General features: G+C 42.4%; 2 protein-coding genes across 5 annotated transcripts in view; one reads left to right on the forward strand and one right to left on the reverse strand.

The window, feature by feature from the left end:
* The window catches only part of IFT122 (intraflagellar transport 122), a 429,684-nt gene that overhangs the window by 61,654 nt on the left and 348,701 nt on the right, over window positions 1–19,329 (reverse strand). The window lies entirely within an intron of this gene.
* FGD5 (FYVE, RhoGEF and PH domain containing 5) overlaps window positions 1–19,329 on the forward strand; it is a 90,116-nt gene that overhangs the window by 50,343 nt on the left and 20,444 nt on the right. For 2 of the 3 annotated variants that reach the window (XM_061455991.1, XM_061455993.1), the window contains exons 6-10: window positions 5,615–5,766; window positions 7,732–7,888; window positions 10,090–10,177; window positions 12,673–12,723; window positions 14,250–14,308. In XM_061455991.1, the coding sequence (XP_061311975.1) occupies window positions 5,615–5,766; window positions 7,732–7,888; window positions 10,090–10,177; window positions 12,673–12,723; window positions 14,250–14,308 (507 nt within the window). The remainder of the gene's footprint in view (window positions 1–5,614; window positions 5,767–7,731; window positions 7,889–10,089; window positions 10,178–12,672; window positions 12,724–14,249; window positions 14,309–19,329) is intronic. The other variant, XM_061455992.1, reaches the window with a different exon arrangement.

Raw genomic sequence — 19,329 nt, forward strand, 5'->3', positions numbered from 1 at the left:
ATTCTTCAGCATCTGAAGATATAAATAAGAATATGATATGAATAGACATGTGCTGGTTCCCCAGCCTCTGGAGCAGCTTGGGATCCAATCTTGCGCTGGACTGAAAAATATATCTTAGGAAATAAAAAAGAACCAATCATCTTGGCACTCAAGTCCCTAACCCAAAGATATCTAAATGCAGATTACCATGAAGTCAGGCTCGCTGGTTAAACTCTATACTTTCACAAATCTTGTGGGCAGCACATCCTCAAGAACAAAACAATAAACATCTAATTTAGGAGCCACTATTACATGTTAGACAAAACAGAACTCCATCTTTCAGATTATTTACACTTGCAGGGAATGACTGCCTGAGCCTTTTTTGCTACTGTGAATTTCTTGGATGATGTTCAAAGTTCTGCTGGACCAATCAAGTCATTACTTTCCTAATGGAACGCTTTAGTGCCTGGAGCACACAAATAAGGGGTAGCTGGCTGTTAGACCCTCTGAAGCTCTTATCAAAGCCTAAAGACACACTGCTACAAAAGAATAGCCTGCCCTCACTTACAGTAGGCTGGGGCTTTGTCCTATTTTATTTATTCATTGTTGTCTCCATCAGCAGTGGGAAAATAGCTCTGTATTGGCCAGGCAGCTTTTGCATTGGGAATGCTGAGCCAAAATAGCCTTCAGATAATCTGCATATAAAAGGAGAGGGAAGACACCCTAGCATATTTGGCATCAGGAAAATTCCCTGTAACAAGCCCCGCTCATACAGTATTTGCAATGCATACTCTACACCTTGCCAGTTCTAAAACTCATTTGCAGTGTTTTGGATGAATCTTGTGTACTTGTCTGCCTGTGCGTGTGTGCTGAGGTCAGGGTTCCTGACCCATACTGTGCCCTGCAATGGCAGGATAAGAGACTAATTGTGTCTGCTGCGATGGTATTTGCCTGGCAGCATTTCTGCTGAGCTCAGGAGGAGAGATTTGGGAAGATCACTGCTCAGTACAGATCAGGGGTCACTCACTCTGCAACATGAGATGTGCCACTTTCTAATTCAGGGGTTCCACTTTGACTTTCTCTATCAGGAGACAGGCTGCTGGCCCTAATGAAGATGCCTCCAAGAACCACCCATGAGTCAGACTTGGCTCACAGCATACTCTACAGCACATCATTCCTGCAGTCAGCTTCAAGATGGAGACTCTCTTCTTGCCCTTTGAACTCTTCACCATCCCCTCAGGTGTAATGCCTAGATGTCCAAAAGAGCCCTGGATCCTTGCAATATGCAGTATCTGTTGAATCCACCTTCATTTTAGAAGTGAAAGTTAAAGCCTGCACCATTTTACACGACCAGTGGAGATTTCAGTCGAATAAAGTTCGGGCTGCAGTAAGATTTCCTGTTGTCCTCCCTGGCCCACTCACAAAGGCTCAAATATGCTTGCTTCACAACATTACCAGTTCATTAAAATGTCAGTGCGACTCAGGAAGCAATTACAATTCTAGATATACATGCAAAATGGTTTTTGGACGTAGGCTTTGTTATTTACTGAAGGGTATGGAAGTACAGATGCCAAGGGGGATTTGTGTGCACAAGGTAAATGGTGTGTACAGACCTGATGTCTGCAGCTGAAGAAGTGCCAACATCCCCACCTGGGGACTGAGGCAGGAAAATGGCCATAGTTTTCCACTAATGCATCTGCTCTGTACATGCCCTTTATGTGTGTGTGTGTGTATGTGTGTATATATATGTATATGTATATATATATTTAGGCATATAGATATGGGCAGTTTTTTCTCCTGGGTAAACTACACGCCTGATGCAGTGGTTTAGCTGACAAGAGATTAGTTTTCACTCTTTTCACTAGAGTCCTGCAAGGTTAAATATTTTTAGGTTAATAAAGGCTAACCGGCAGCAGGGCTGAAATGCAGAAAGGACCACAATACGTATGGGATGTATCCATCCTGCAAAATGGCTGTTGATGTGCATACAGGATTGCAACAACTGAATTTTGCATATTCAAAGGACTCAAAGCATATTCAGCGCTATTACTGGAGAGATTTAATACACAGCCTCACTGTTTCTGTACCTGCTCGTAACATCAGGGAAGCAAAACCCAGGACTAACTTTGTCCCATTAACTACCCCTTTTGCCTTTGTATTAGAATATCAAATTTCACACAGACGTTGAATCTCAGGCATGTTAGGGATTTGGCCATTGGATGCCTGTAAAGGGCTTATATATGGGTGTCTAAAATGTAATGAAAAGTTTTATGCTTCAAAAATGCATTTTTATACCACAGTTTCAAACCTTCTGTGTCACTCGGTAGCTTGAGTTATGCTTTCACATGCACACACAAACTGGTGTATGTAGACTGGTGCAGGTGTAGACATAGGACCGGAGTCAGATCATAGGCTCATACACCCTTGGATGAGGCTGAGCTCTGTGACCACCATGCCAGAGCCTTGAACTGAACAGCTTCAATTCATGCTGCTGTTCTAAACAAGTTTTGACCGAGCAGGGAACGATACAGACCCAGTGTTTGGTACCTTCTGTGTTTGGATGTGTGGCTTGGGTGACAGACTTGAGGACCTTCAGGTACCATGACTGATTACAGTTAATGAGATTGCAAAAACACTTTGCATTTGATTTATGGCTTCCCAGGCACTCAGCATTTTCAATAGTGACACCATTCTTATTTTTTTTAATGGACATTTATAACGATTCCTGTCATGCTGCAGGGTGTTGGTAATCATTAGGAAGCTGGCTATCCAGGCAAGTGGAATGAAATCATTTGTCTGAGAATTAACTAGAGTGAAAGGCACAGGCAAGTAATGACTAATTCAATTCACTGAGATGCTGTGGGAAAGGAGCGTTAATCTTGTTGCTCAGCTATGGTGGGAAGTGGACAGATTCAGAGCTGTTCCATGTTCATTTGGAAAAGATTACATGTCTGTAACATAATAGGTTACCTAAGCACATCAGTAGTGAACTTAGTACATCTATTCACTTCTCCAGGCACAATAAGCTGTAAGCCCCCTTTGGATTCTTTCCCTTTCCCCAGTCTTGATTAATTGTGATAACTGAGGACTTTGAAAGGTTGCAGATTCCTTTGACTTGGGAAAAGCATCCAGAAGATGGATTGACTGGCTTGGGTGGAAAGCCTCTGTAGTGTACACTGGCTGAAGCAGGTAGTTGGCTAGGCTCACTCACACATCAGAAAAAAATGGGAGCTGGAATAGCACAACATTGGGTTTATTTATGGTACTGGGGCAGGATACATGGAAATCAGACCCAGATAATTAGGAAACACAATATGCTTTCAGAAATGTTTATGATCTTGTTTTATCCAGTATATAGCTATTCAAAACCAAAACTGTCACCATGATCTTTTTTTCTAACCTAGTTCTAGTGGCTTTCAGCAAAAAAATGCTTCCTCTCTCATTTTTGCTAAAACCCCACAGGGTGTGTGTGACTTTCCTTTGGCTAGTATCTATCAGATATTCCAGTCATTCTGGGTCATAGTGAGCCACTGTGTACATTGCTGTTGACAGTGTTACAACAGAAAAGCCAGGACTGAATCTGAGGAGACTAAGAACTGCTCTTGCCTGGAGTCAGCTCCTGCTGGTGAGGTGAGAGAAATGTTGAAGATCTTTGCCCAGAACCTCTCCTGCTCCTGACAGAACCTTTCAGCCTGACCACAGTCATACCAACCAGACCCTCAGCCCACTGAAATCAATACAGCTACCTTGACTTAATCAAACTAAAGTGGACCATCTAATGTAAGATATGGATCCCCAGTGAATCATACTCTGTTGAGTTGCTCATACCTGTAACATCAGCAAGCTTCATGGAAATAATTTCCTTCAGACTCCTCTTTAATTATTCCACATACAATACTTTACTAGACAGAAGGAAAAGTCATGAGAAATGCCATGGTAAATCCCAGTATGGCCCAGAGAACTTTGTAAGATTGTCCCTAAAAGTTCAGGCAACAAAATCTGACTTTTTGGCAATAGTTTTCATGATCACTAGGTCCTCACAGAGGAAGATAATCAACCTATCCCATCCTGGTTCAGGGCCAGATGAAAGCAGCTTGGCATCTTTCAATGAGCTGTGCAACCTTAGAAGTTTTGTTTTTATCAAGCCCCTGCTTCCTGTCACAGCACATGTGGCCACATCACATACAGTGGGGTAGAGGCCAGGAAATGGTCTCTGGGTGGAACAATCCAGCTGCCATTTCTATTACCTCATGCAGTAGCACCACCTCAGTGGCTGTTAAAGCAGCTGCATTTTTTTTCTTCTGATTAATTGGCTCCTATGGATTCACAAAGTGTGTTAATGTATCTTTGAAAAAACACTGGTTTGAATGATAATGCACTGTTTGCAGAGTAGCACATGGAAAAATACATTCAAAGCATGGATCTGGCCAGAGTGGTTAGACACTAAAGCTTGCCCTCACTCTAGTTCTGGGGCTGAAGCGGAGCTCAGTGTGAACCTGCTGGAAGAACAGCTCCTGGTGTGATGGCCTTGGGCTGACAGGATGCAAGCAGGGCTTTAACACCAGCTATGCTGTGACTAGATGCTCGTCAGGAGCTTTCAACCCTTACAGTTAATGTGGCCTTTCCACTGAGCTGCTGTTTTGATTATTTACTAGTTTTCACTCTCACGTCTTTTTTCCTCATCTTGTGCAATAAAAACTCTGTACACTTCATAGCTTACTGCAATGCAGAAAAAGTTTGGAAAAGGCACTCACACAATCTGTTTCGAAGCAGTTGTACATGAATGCCTGGTTTCTGCTCTCATCACAAACTGGGATGTACTTGTTTTGCATGGAAAGTATTTGCTGGCTGTTGGTGGTATGATTTTCTAATGCCTGGTGTCTAATACAAATTATCACTGCAGTTTCAGATGGTGGCCTTATTCCTCACTTCTGAGTCAAAGCTGCAGAAACATCTATGCACTCTTCAACAGCTGCCCTATTATGTATCAAGCTGGCTACATTTTAATACAGAGGAAATTGCACCTGTGCCCACATAAGCTATAAATCACTTCAGGATCAAAACCATTTCAAAGATGAGGAAAAAATGTCTAAGTTAGGTTTCATGGGAAAAACTATTTGTTCCATAGCTTAAATTCATAGCTTCTTCCTCTCTTTAAGATCAGATTTGGAGACAAGAGTTGCAAATCTTAGACATGTTTTTCATGTCAAGCTGTTGGACCCAATGAAGTGACAGGAGAATCTCATCCTTTTTTAAAAAACTCATGTTTCTGGTTAAGAAACACTACAAAAATGAGACCAATTACACCCAGAAAAGCTGGGGGGGGGGGGGGAAGCCAGGGCAACAAAAAGATACCAAACTCATTGTACACATAAAGGTCTGATGGCGTGGTCAACTGAAATGTTCAAATTTGGGCTGACAGCATCGTGGAGTTCAGCTGAAAATCTGAATGAACTAATGGATGGAAGAAAACATATGCTGTGATATTCTTGCTATACTGAGCCCACTCTATCACTACAGCTGTCATATCTTTTAGTTTCTAGAAAGCATAGATTAGGAGTCAAGAAATTGTAATGATAATTTCAGAGGAGAGACTTGAAGTCTGTTTGCCTAATTTCTGTATTGTTGTTCACAGGATTTCTATGAACGTATCTTGAAAGTGCTTGAAGGAGGAGATGAAAATGAACAGGAAGAAGTTAAACTCAAGCAGGGCTTAAGTGAACTCCCTGAAATCTATGAATTACACCAAGACATTCTGGGAGAATTGGAAGAAAAAGTCCTTAAATGGTAAGTATGCAATGGCATAGTTTGATGGCCTTAACATACCCTCTGCAGCATGTGGGTGAACTCACCAGTGTTCCCTTGACCCCGTTAGCAGGGAAGCTGGGACTCCAGCAGAGGTGAAAAGAGTAGAACCTGAACTACTCTGGCAGATTTTGCATGCAGGTAGGACGGCAGTAAATGTAGATGCTGCCAGGCTAAGAAACCAAATACTGAAACATTCATGCAGCGCTCAGCCCACGGCTCTGAAACAGCCAGTGTGAGGACAGCCTGCATATGTATTGTCCACTGATGCCAGTTCATGGTCATCACCAAGTGGCTTCACACTCATGGCCTGAAGGTCAGAGACTCGTACTGTGGGAGGCAGGAACAGCAGACATGAGAATTGATCGTAAAGAAGATCATCTGCTTACAGAAATCTGCACAGCAATTGTGAAGCTCTCAGCAAAGGGCACCCCTTGTCCCCGCCACCAAGGCTCTGCATGGGCTAGGCTTCCAAGCCAAATAGACACCGCCAGCCTGCTAAGGGCCTCCACCTAAACCAAACATCCTTACAGGGCCAAGTCTTTCCATGAGAGAATAAGACCATGCCTAGGACAGACAAAGCTCCAAAACTCATTCAGTTAAGGAGACCTGTGACTTAAGCCAGGCTGACAGGCCCTAATCTATCAAACTGGTGGAACATCTAAGAGAAATTACATCTGCAGACCCAAGCTGACTAAACCTACATCAGCCATCACAGCCCCTGGCCTGGCCTGAGCAACCGTGGCTCTGACAACTTATGATTGACACACCTTTAGCCCCACACCTCCACGTTCCTGGACTCTGGGAGACAGTGATCACTGAGAATGGCTGATCTTATCCCAGCATTGCCACTGAGCAGTTAAGGAAGTCCATTAGATCAGGAGAACTTTTCAGTAACAATCCTAAATGTAGGGCACAACTCTCCTTGTTAGCCCTGCACTTTCAAGTCAAAGCACACAAGGAAAGAAAAGGTTAAAAGAACTGTATATTGGTTCATGTCCACCAAGGGGCTCTTACAAATGTTGGAAAGACTTGAAAAATTTCATCAATGGTTTTTGAGTTATACCCTCCTAACACAAACAGAAGTGGTGTTTTCCAGCTGGGATCTAAAATGACTTGTGTCCTAAAGAAGTCACAGCCCTACTTCATCAGTATGCTGCCTGTTCCCTAAGACAAAAGGGAGACAACTGGAAATGCCCAAAGATTCTGTCCAGAACTACTCTGTGGCAGTGGGGAAAACAGAAGGCTGCATTGCAAATGCTGCCAACACAACAGCATGACATACAGCACAGGGCTGTGCTCATACAGGTTCCCAGGTCACCATCACCCCTGAACCTTCCAGTAAGTCCTTCCCTGTGCCTGTGCTCCCCCAAATACTCCGTTGCTCTGACATCCCCAGAAACTTGTGTTCCACTCTAACCTCTGATGTCTCTTTTGCAAGCTCAGATTTTGTCTAGTTCTCTCCTTGTACATGCTTCATAAATATTTCAATGCTGTGCAACCCAGTGCTGAAACAGGTGATGGTGGGATAGTGCTGACAAGGGGGCAATGAAGGGGAGTGAAAGGTATGATATTACAGCTGAAGATGTTATATTATTCTTCACAAGCTGTGCTCAAAGCATTGCAGCACCTAGAAGGTCTGTTTAGAGAAGTGGAAGCTGTGTCCAGAGAGGAGACATTCTACCTACTATGTGACACATGGTGCTGCTGTGGCAAAGGCCCAGCCCAAGGCTCAGCCCCTTATGGTGCCCATTCTACAGCCCCCCGTTTTGTTGCCCAGTATGTCAGCAAAGCACTCCCTTTTTCCTGCCATTTAGCCTAAGTTTTAGCAGCACAATGCCTTTAGCCATTGTGGGTCTGATACAGTGAGAAAGAAGTAACAGCTCTTCTTTCCTTTTTATTTACATATTTACTTATTTGCTGGTTCTTTTCTTTCTGTGCCCCTAGGGAGGAACACCAGAAAGTTGCCGATGTTTTTCTCTCCAGAAAATCAAGGCTGAATCACCACACAGCATACATTATGCAGTTTGATAGGAATTTGGCTTTGCTGGATGAAACCTGCGTTAAATGTTCCCAAGCGGCTGCCATAATTCAGGAGTTTGAGGTAAGGCTCCCATGGTTTTTTACCTGCATCCACTCATGGTTGTGCCACAGGGCTTAATCAAAGATATTTTTTTCTGCAACTCCACCAGTGTTCACACTGAGTAGGAGAATAGCTCTCTTCACACATTCCAGTGCTAAAAGTGAGATGTTCACGTGCACATGATGTGTTTGTGTGTCTGCTGCCCATACAGCCATGTCTGTGCACAGAGAATGTATATTTGTGAATCTACAGTTCTGAGTATATTTTGTGAAATATATGCACATAGTGGAGTAGTTTCTCGGTCACATATTAACTTAGTAAGGTCTCTGAGGATGTGTTAGAGTTAATATTATTATTACAATTTCTTTGTATCTCCTCTGCTTTCACTGCATTTTCCATCCTTTCTTTTGTAGTCTAGGCAGGTTGAAGTTAGGGTTAGCCTGTATAGGTGCTTGGCTGCTGACAGTGATCAACCCACATCTTTACAATTGCACTTCTCTGCATTTTAAATGCCTGCTAACTGCTTCCTCTGTTTACAGAGGATGTTGTGACAGGCAATACTGAACTGCACAGGAAGACACAGCCTCCACTGGCCAGTCACATACAGGATTCTTTTCATCTGCATTCCCTGAATGATCTGTAACCTCTAGTCCTATAACCTCTGGCCGTGTAGGAAGAAACACACATTTTTCAGTTGTGTTAACTCAGTCACCCGTGCTGAATAACTGAAAAACACCATCAAGATACATATTACAAAATCCATGATTCCTGATTACATTTTAAAGTACTGGCAATGTAACCACTTCACATAACTTCAAAAGCATAAACCCATATGTGGATGGAAAGCTCAGCTGGGCTACACTGACTCTATGCAGTTAAAATTGTTAAAAGCTATGCTGCTTTATTGTTGTCTATAAACCCTGTTTCTTATTATCTTTATCTGGTAAAAAAAGCAACGTTTACTTCAGTGGCAGAGCGGCTGTAGGAATAAATTAGTGATCAGACCTTAAAGGTTATTTATAACGCCAGCTCTGTGGGGCATGGATTGTGTTTTTCTCTGCAGCACATGTAAAATATTAAAGATAACAATTAATTCCAAAAGACATTTGGAAGCTAGCACTTACAGACAGACACCTTGCAGTCACCACAATGATTTCCGGTTATCAGCTGAGTGGAGCTCTGAGGGCTTACGCTGCTCTGAACAAGAACTTGGCAAATAGAGGCTCTCTACTGAGAGCCTGTATTCACAGCATCCCTCCCAGCCACACGCCTAACTCTTAACCTTGAGAATTAGCTTTTATTTCTAAGCAAGCAGATGAGGCTTTTCCTAGGATGAGATCAGCAGGATTTAGCTCTGGAATCAGTGGGCTCTGTAACTTCTTGCCGTCTTGCATGCATGAATGCACACACAAATGGGGGGGGGGGGGGGGGGGGAGGGCATGTCTCAAGACTTCCCTTCAGCATTTTCTTAAAGCATGACCACCATCAGATTTCCAGTCTAACAATACAGAATTTAGGGCCTCATCCTTTTTTTGCTGGCACCTCTGACCTGAGTATGGGGGACTGGGAATGCTTAGCAAAACCCTGAATGCACATTTGTTGAGATTAGCCAGCCAGTTAGAGGAGTAATACAGTAAAATACAACATCTCTTCTGCCTTAGAAAATGCTGTCTCTTGTTGACTGGGCCTGATATGTGGTAGCAGTAAAGGTAAAGAAAAAAATGGTACTGCTTTTCCATGTGTGTGTTAAAGCAGATCACAACCTTGTATTATTTCTTGTAAACACTCTCCAAATATTGAGTTCCAACTCAATCACAGGGAGATGCTTTGCTGTATTTTGCTCAATTCTATGTCTTGAAATAGGGCTGAAAAAAACTTCCAGTCCAAAAAAGGCATGATGACAAGCTTCATTAGGATCTGATACCTCTGTCTTTAAATGCTATCCTAAAATCTTTACCCAAGCTTTACCTTCTAAACAATACTTGGTTTCCTCCCATTTCCATCTGAGTCCAAACTATTTGTGAATAATGCCACATGAAATAAGGTGTTTACAGGACTTCTTTATAGTCACAAAGCAACCTGGGTAAATTAGAATGGTTCAGTGGAATTTGTGTATGCAACTGGTAGTAAATTTTCACAGTACCATCAGGTGGAAATGACAGTTTGCTGCTGAGTTCAGACATCCCTGATCTTGTGTTTCCTTTTCCTTCCATTGAGGACAGCAGAGCTCTGGTAGCAGCCCTCAGAGTGTGAAACACCAGCTCTTGAAAGTGGTGCAGCGTGTCTTTCAGTATCGTGTGCTGCTCACAGGTCAGTAAATTCACTCTCAAAGGCACTCAGTGGAAACCCTCCCATGATGTTCTGTACCTCCACTGTGCCACGAGTTGATGCCAAGACATCTAAAATAGGGCTGAAGCAGTGTGGGATTTCCTGGGAACTTCAATGCGCTTAATACAGGATTCAGGAAATGTCAGGGAGCCTGGGAAGGAGCACACACTTCTTCAGCACAACCTTTCAGGTCACAAAAAACTGTAAAGTCAGGTGCTTTCAGCCATTCCTTCTTGTCTTTTTCCTTCTGTGAATTAGGAGACACAGAGTTCAGCCTCACTGCCAGCAAATGGCTTTGATGTTATTTGTCAGGGGCAATTATCAGAGGCAGTAGGGGACAGCAGTCCCCAGCAAGGGATCTCTGCACTGCATCCTGGATGACAGTGGCAAGCACCATCTCTTTCTACTCCATCAACAAAGCAGTTGTGTCCAGTACTGCACCCTAAGTCCTATGTGCAGTAACCTAATGCTAGTGATGAATTTAAGTCAAAATCCCAGCCCAATTTCTCCACACCGTAGTAAGCAGAGATTCAAACCTACATTAAGAGTACATTTACAGATCTTACATTTACACTAACACCCTTTATATTCAGGACCATCCCTATCACTCCCACCTGGAGTCTCTCTGAGGGGGTTGTGTTCCCTCTGGTGGCTTGTTCTCTGCAAGCCACAGCGCCTGTGAGAGGAGCAAGCTTTCTGAAGCAGGATGTGGGCCCTAGAAAGAACTGTGAAGTTTAGGTGTGTGACTAATGAACATGTCTTGGTGAAAGAAATGGTGAAACGTAACAATGAGTCTCAGTGCTGTTATGTGATTTAGTCAAGTCAGAACCCAAAAGAGCAATGATCCATAGACATAAAGATGAAGAAATGCTTTGGGAGTATGTACATGTGTGGGTGAAGATGAGTTATGCGTGGGACAGTAAAAAGGAAGCCATAAACCCTGCCCATACTCAGCAGCCAATGAAGGGCACAGCATATTAGAAAGGACTCCTACAAATGCAGCAGAACAAAGTGACCATATGAAATTTTTACTCACAGCAGATTAGCAGCAGTTTCATCTTGCTCCAGATGCTTTCATCAAGGATGCAACTCATTATTCACAGCTGCTTTTGTTTTGTTTTTTTTTTTAGTACAAGCAATACAAATGAACACTGAATGTCAATAGCAGGACTTTTGTTCTGTTCTGTCCTCCCTGGCCATGTCTCTGTTGAAGCCCTTCTCCAGGCAGTACCTCACAGGCTCACAACAGACTTATAGTGGATTTAGCACAGGCACACGAACACTGCACCTATGAAAAAGGACTTGACGAGTCCCTGTCAGAAACAGCTCCACTATGCTCCATTTTCTCTGCCCATCTCTGTGGTCCAACAGAGGTTTGCTTGCAATCCTCAAGCATGGTATTTTGTGAGAGAGCTGGAAGGGTTTCAGTGCAGCTCCATTGATTGGATTCCATCTATGTTTGAAGCAACTTCAGCTCCTCTTTGTCCCTGGTACTGGCACTAACTGGGAAAATGAAAGCTTTTGTATGTAGTAAGGTCTGCTGGAGTAAGATATTCCAGGAAATAGGTTTACTGCTTCAATTCTTCACCTCAGGAAACCAAGCCCCTCTTTGCCTCCTAGAACAGAGTGGGTCTGAAACTGCAGTCAGATTCACCAGACAACGAAAAAAATTTCAAACGTGCAAGTATGTTTATGTGTCCATAACAGTTTCTACCAGAGAAGGAAAGGTATTTTATGAGGATATTGGTTGCCAATTACTGCACTTCAGCCAAGAGGAGTTGCCCACTCAGTTAAACGTCCATAGCCAAGGACAGAGCTTACAGCTGTGAAAAGGAATGCTAAATATTGCCTGGTAACATCACACAACCCCTTCCTGCCTGTCTGAGTAGAGGCAGATGCTTTCCTGAATAGCATGTAACAGCCAGGTAGATTTCAGGATGCCAGGGAGGACACAGCACTAGAAAGTCTATGGATAGGATATTTGAGGGAATATGGATATGGTATATTGATAGGATATTCAAGGGAATGGCTATCCATGCACAGCACTATTCTCAGCACAGAGGCCCAGTGCTTGGATGCAGAATTTAGGAGCCTGGATTCATCATCTGCTTCTGGCAGGAGGGTGCTTGCTCCTCAAGAATTCACCAGTACTTGTGAAGGTGTGAGGATGGAGGTTGGACCCCTAACCTTTCCTTGCTGAAGCAGTTGTGGTCAGCTATTTGTAAAGTCAGCTCAGAAGTAAACAGATGAGAAGAAAAGGCCACTTTGGATGGGGCTTGAAGCAACTTGGTCTAATGGAAGGTGTCCCTGACTGTGGCAGGGCGTTGGAAGTGGAGGAGCTTTAAGAAACCTTCAACCCAAACCAGTCTGGGATTCTATAATTAAGATAGATTATGTTTTAGCTAATAACAATGTAAATCATGTGGATCAGTATTCTGATTACTGGATGTCTGTGTGTGTTTGATTATTTTCTACAGATTACTTGAATAATCTTTGCCCTGATTCTACAGAGTATGAAGCCACACAAGGTAAAAAGATATGAGTAGAGCAAGTATTCGGCTTTGCTAACTCTGCTTCTAAAGAGGTACAGGATCTATACTGCAGTATATGGAAGAGGATATTTTTAAGATTTTCTGTTAATATGTTAGCTATAAAATCTGTAAGAACGGATCACTGATTCAGATAAATTATTTAGGGCAAGAACCCCATCTTTTTTTCATTGAAACCTGGGCTTCCTGTGGTTTTGGCATAATGAACTTGTACAAGAAATAATCATCTGCACAAGCATTCAGTAGTAGCTTAGTCATTGGGGAAATCCTGGTCCTTTTTGGCTCCATCTGTATTTAGCCTGGTCATTGTAAAGTCGATTGGGATGGTTCCACCTGGTTGGCTGTGGTATGCCTGCTGTGAGAAACCCAGGAGGTTTTAATTGTGTATCTGTATTCTGATTTCTTAAGCTTAAGTAAACTTGAAAGACATTGCATAAAAATCAGTTCTGCACAATCAAGAACAAATCCAGATGTTCAGCTGTTAACACCATCCTTTCCACACGTAAAATGGACAAAATAGAAGTCTGTTACTCCCACTGAAGTCAAAGCAAGGTTTAGCTGTGGCCTCACTGGGAGTATTTTCCAGGCTGGAGTAAACATGAATAGCATTGTATTAATGAAAGAAACCAGTTCACCCGTGTTACTCTGAGTATAAATCCAAACCAACTCACACTAATAAGGTCTGTGGCTGGCTGAAGGTCAGTCTTTTCTGCTCAAGAGTCGTCTCATGCACGATTTAGGGCCCTGGTCACTGACGGTGGGACTACACCCACACCAGTAGTTTAAACAAGGCCAGGGCAGATGCTCAATGCCTGTGGCCACAATTGCCTGTGTTGTTTGTGGTTATCAAACAATGGTGAGCATGCTCTCAGATTACACACAGAAATGGAAAGGATGCCCTGTTCTACAGAGGAAGAGATTTGCGACAAAGATCTGAGCCATGTTATGCCACTACTGTCAGGGCTATCTGTCATGCCCTGGCCTAGGTCATTTGCCAGTGGACAAGCCAGGTGTTAATTCATACCACCATACAACTTCCATCAGGAATGGATGACCTGTCCTCTCCTCCTCTCCCTTGGCAGTCAGGGGAAACAGATCACCTTAGACTGCCATGCTTTTGGATGGCTAAAGGTAGGTTACATAAATGTCTCCCTGCTATAAGCTCCAACTGTCAAAAATCTTGCAACTAGAAAACATCACAAAAAGATTTTGTGCTGTGCTAGGTGCTTAAAAAGGGACCTCATGACCTTTCTTGGTTGGCACAAGTATGATTGCAGAGTTTCACACAAGATAATGGTAATAGTGAAGGGGAAATGACAGCACTGTGCCATATCCGAAATTTGCTCAGCAGTTGCATTCTAAAGGTGCCAAAGAAGTTAAAGCAGCTGCTGCTGGGGATGCTGTTTCCTTTTTACAAAAAAGATGCCCTTGCAAACAGAAGGGATTTGGGTTATTTTCCTACTCTTTTATGTGATTTATGGTGTTTGTTTTGCTTCATCCCTCAGCTGCCTTATTCATCGTTTCTGAAATCACAGACCGAGCCAATGACAGCATGCTCCAAGCGGTGAGTGCCACCAAGACACAAGCTCTCCTGATTGATAGTCTCTTTTCTGCACATCTGCTGAAGTGAATACATATCTCTGCTAAATTCTGAAGCCTCCTCCAGGGTGATACTGAAGGGCTTATACAGATCTGGTTTACAGTATTGTGGACATGGAGCGGGGCTGTGCCCTGTAGTGTCCCTGTGCAAGATGTAAGTCATCACAGCAAGCAGCATCTTGGGGTTGCTGGAATGGTATATGGAGCAATGAAGTGAGAGATGGGAATTTTTATGGTTCTGTTTCTAGCCTGGGATGGTTTTAGATATGAATTGTTGAAGATGTCACAAATGTACTGTGAAAAGATATATTCTGAGCTCACTTTTGTGATTTTTCCACAATTCTGGAATCCAGAATTCAGAAGAATAGGTCACGATTTATAGTCTTGCAAACGATCACATAATTGAATAGACTGGCCAAGACTTTTGTAGGTTAGAACTCATGTCTAAATACAGATTTAGGTATCTAAGTAAGTTACATAGCTTTCCAAAGTAATGAACAATTTCGGTAGGGTCACTGTGATTTATGAATATCACTTATGTGATATTAGAGTCCTAATTTACTGATAAAGGTTGCCTGCATGTAGCTGGTCTTATGATTTGTTTACAAGGACCTAGGTCTGGTTTGTGTCTAAGATGATACAAGTTTTCTATTGACATCAGGAAGCGGTGTTGGGAGGCATAGGAGGCACCAGAGAAACTCGAGACACAGGATCCAAGAGGTTCCAGAGGAATTCAGCTTGGTGGATCTCTGGGTGATAACTAAAAGCAGTGCTTTTCTTTTTGTTATACCAGCCACCCACCCCAGCAGCTAAATTCTCTCCTGAGAGCCATGTTTGCATTACCTGCACAGGCCCTGCATTCACTTCAAGTAGTTAGGAAGAAGTACCTACATTCTTTACAGTCCAATGAAATGTCGCTCAGTTTCAGAGCAATTCTGTAGAGTGGCCAGATTACATTTCTTTCTGTGATAAAACTCTAGGCTTGTCAGACCAAGGAAATAGTCAAAATACAGCCCCAAATTTCAACAAATGCTGTTTTAAGCACTCCTTTTTAAGGCATTTTCATCACTAAGGAGATGTGCAGATGCTAAGGAAGATCTTGACTGTTAGGTGGTCTGTGCTCAAGAGCATGCTTGTTAGAGAACAAAGCACCTCATTCCAGACATCCTGCATTTCATCCAGTAGTGAGTGGTTACGCTGAAGTGTTTCTTCTCAAAAGGTGTCTCATCTGAAGTATTTTGTCATTGCATTGGGTCATAGGGATTTCAAGTGATTTGAAATGTATCATATTTTTGGGGAAGCTTCCACATTTTACTTTTCATTTGAACACTGCTGAATTTAGCACCCTGCACTGGGATTTTGCTGTACCTTTGCTAAATTATATTGCAACCATCCTTCCCTATGGTTAGTATCAATTCACTTCTTTATCATTTCATTTACTGAACAGACAGCGGGTTGTTAATAATCACTCAGGCACCAAAACACTGGGCATCATTGCAGACAAAGGGAAGAAACTAGGTAGTAGCCTTTTTATTAAGTGCTTGTTTTCAAGTAGGACTTTAGGTTAAAAGGCTTAATGCACAGGAATTGTTAGGGAGGTCACTACAACTAGGGTGGAGGTCACTACAGCACTGCTGACTTAGCATATTCCCTTCAGTGCCTTTGCCCTCTGACTGCAGGGGAATGGAAGCACTGGGTGACGCAGTGAATTCAGATTGTGACATGCTAAAAACTAGATTAAAGATGTCTTCTGCAACAGCTTGGGAGATAAAAAAAACCTCAAGGTGCCCCTCATCTGTTAAAACCAGAGCTTTCATGCTCCATTCAGAGGAGTGGAAGCACTCTGCTTGCACCAAATGAACCCAAGAGCCAAGAAGGTTAACGTATGCTCACATCTGAAAATCTCTGCTGCTCAGGTTTAAAAGCCATGTCTCTGATACATGTGCCAAGGTAAAAAATGGAGCTTTGTGTGCTTATGGCCTGTTTCAGAACACCACATTCAGTGAGGATCTTCTCATGGCCAGTGACAGACAAAACCCAAGCTTTCTAATATTTGTATCAGAAAAGGATAATTGTAGTTAAAAAAATCCCACTATTTCCTGAACAGAGAAACCTGTCTTCATGGATCTGCCTCCTTCCCCAGCTGATAGCTGGAAATTGAGATGGAGGCTCTGAACCTGCTTCTCCAAAAGTTAGTGGCAAAATAACACAGATCAGCATCAGTGGGTTTCTGGTTTTGTGCAGAGATGACCTCAAGCCATGACAAATGACCCAAGATTTTGAGCATTCTGAAGGTCAAGGTTTTTAACGTCAAAACTTAAAATTCAGATCTGTATTTTCACTCAGTGCAAACATAAAAAGGCTTGCACCTGTCTATTTGCTTTCGTAAAAAGTATGGACCTGCTTATTTGCTTTAAGTCCATTTCTGCTTTTCTGCCCCAAGCTTTTCCACCCCCAACCCTATCCTGGCACATCTACCTCAGAGTGCATTCCCCCTTCATACAGTAATATCAGCTCATTTGCTGTGTTGCTGTGGCTCTGTGACAACCCAAAACATTCAAACCTTCATTTTAAAGACAGAACTTTTTTTATTGCTCCTGACTGCTGAGAAGAAGTTCCAAACATGAATCGTGTGTAAACAAAGCAGCACACTCCGCTTCAGCAAGCAGACAGCCTGAACACCTCTGCTGAATATAAACTATCAGCTGTGCTGGGCTCTTTGGTTCCTTACGCTCAGCTTTATTTAAAGATACTTTGGGTACCAGCACAAACTATTTTGTCATAGCCATTACACCAGATAGGATGGGGCAAAAGTTGGGATGGAGGTATTTACAGATGAAATGGCAGTGCTTTACAGCCAAATGTAATGGTGAAGCAGGAGAGGGAAAGAAAAAAGCAAAAAGACTTGACAGAACAGCAAGTACCTAGAAATGATGATGTAACTACAGACTAATTCTGAGTGATGTTCAGCACTGACAGTAATAACTAGTAGTTAATTGCTACATAAACACTATTCTGTCTCCAAGACAAATGAACAGATGTAGATTGCAGGGAGGATGTGGCCTAACAAGACTAGAGTTTTATCATAAAGAAAAATGTCATCTGGGCTCTCTACAGAATGACTCTGAAACTACAGTTACCAAGGAAAGTTTTCAACAGGGTTGATTTTGAGATTTTTTTTCCCCTCAGGCAAAGAATTTATAACCCTACTTTTCCATTATTAAGCATTCTTTGTATGAAAATAATACATACTTCATTATAAACCTGAGATCTCAAGAAAAGCTTTCACAATTATCTAAGAACTTAAGGGATACCTGTATTAGAGGTTGAGAACTGTAAGAGCTCAGCTCCTAACAAATCAAGGTTACACATCTTTTCTGGCATCTCTGCTTCCTTAGATTTCACTCAGATTTATGGGAGACCTGTATGAATGCTTTTCTGAAGTTAGCAGTATCCTTCAGTGGCCAAAATCACATTTGCTGTGTTGCATTACCATGCAATGATTTTAACCATCAAAGTTACAAAGTCACAATCAATTCTTTTCTTTCTCTCAGCTTTTTAAAAAATGCAAAGAACTTAAGAACTAGCTCTACTTCCAGAATAGACTGAACAATGCCACTTGAGAGAGGGCGTTCAGAACTTGTCATGTATCTGGTTGAACTTCTAAGCAGTAATTTAGACTTGGCATGTACCTGGAAGGAGGAAGATTTCTGCTGCCACTTATCAACTCATCAAACTACACTCCTAGAATCTGACAGGAGCATTGAATTATGCTGTACATTTTCTACAGAATAACAGTGATTCATGATTAGCTGGTTTGTTTTATGAGAGTAACACTCCAGCAGTTTTTTCCTGGCATCTATTAACTCAGGATTTTCAGACACATTATGATATTAACTGTCTCCATGGCATTTTCATCAAGCAAAAAAATACTGTTCACAATTTTCAGTTGCGCAAACAGAGGAGTAAGGAGTACCACCACCACATAGCATTGCCTATCTGTAACTCTAGGAGACATTCACTACTTGAACTAAGCAGGGCGTGTATTGCTTTCTGAACTTCTCCAATCTGTTAGAGGCCCTTAGATGTTCAGAGCTATAAATCATTGTTGGCATTAACAGCTGGTAAATTCCTTGGGGAGGTGCTCCTCCTACATGGACGTAATGATAACAGGATGGAGGCTGCAGTTCACTGTTAAAATGACCAGAGGATTTCAGCCACCCACATCTGCAGTACCAGCTGGGCAAAGCTTCGCTTTCGTTTTTTAATTGAAGGATATTTGAAAGGAGAATGATGATAGTTTTAAAGAGAATGAAAAAAACTATCTGAACAGGGAATTTAGGGGTTACTGTAAAGACATTATACACCCCCTCTGCTGCCCAAATTCCCAGATAAATGACTGTCCTTCACATGTGATGGCTGTTTGACTTCCTACAGGAAATTAGTTGGAAACAACTCTGTCCATTTCCTGGTGAACATGTGTCCACACTGCACACATCAGCATTACAGCAGGCGCCTCTGCCAGCAGTCCTAAGAAAAGCTGAGGTGTATCTGAGCTGCAGCAACTTCTCTTCTCCCTCTTGTAGAAACCCCAATACTAGCACTGGCCATGAGAACAATGCTCACAGGAGGGCACTGCTTTTTCTGTGGCTGAAGGACAGGTTTCCATTGTGGAAGCTATCAATGTGACAAGTTTTGCTAGGGCTAAAATACCCTTTAGTGATGGGAAAGTTCTTTGCAAATGTCAGCTGTCCTGGTCCCTGGTATTTTCTGTCCTATTAGTTTATACATTCTGTTTCCATTTTGCTAGCCTATAGTATTTTAAAAGGGACCTGAAAATTTCCATTTGTTACTTCCTGCATTGCAAAATAGATACTTGATGGCTGAAATTCTTGAAAATGTGTCAATCACCAGTTACACTGCATGGTCATAATGCAGTCTTGTGCTGTTCAAGGCTTGTAGGTGTTTCCATCTGCTTGATATATG

This window comes from Pezoporus flaviventris, unplaced genomic scaffold (genome assembly GCF_033815535.1).
Source record: "Pezoporus flaviventris isolate CSIRO_AGI_PZ_B2104156 unplaced genomic scaffold, CSIRO_AGI_Pfla_v1 ptg000021l, whole genome shotgun sequence".
NCBI classification, from domain to species: Eukaryota; Metazoa; Chordata; class Aves; order Psittaciformes; family Psittacidae; genus Pezoporus; species Pezoporus flaviventris.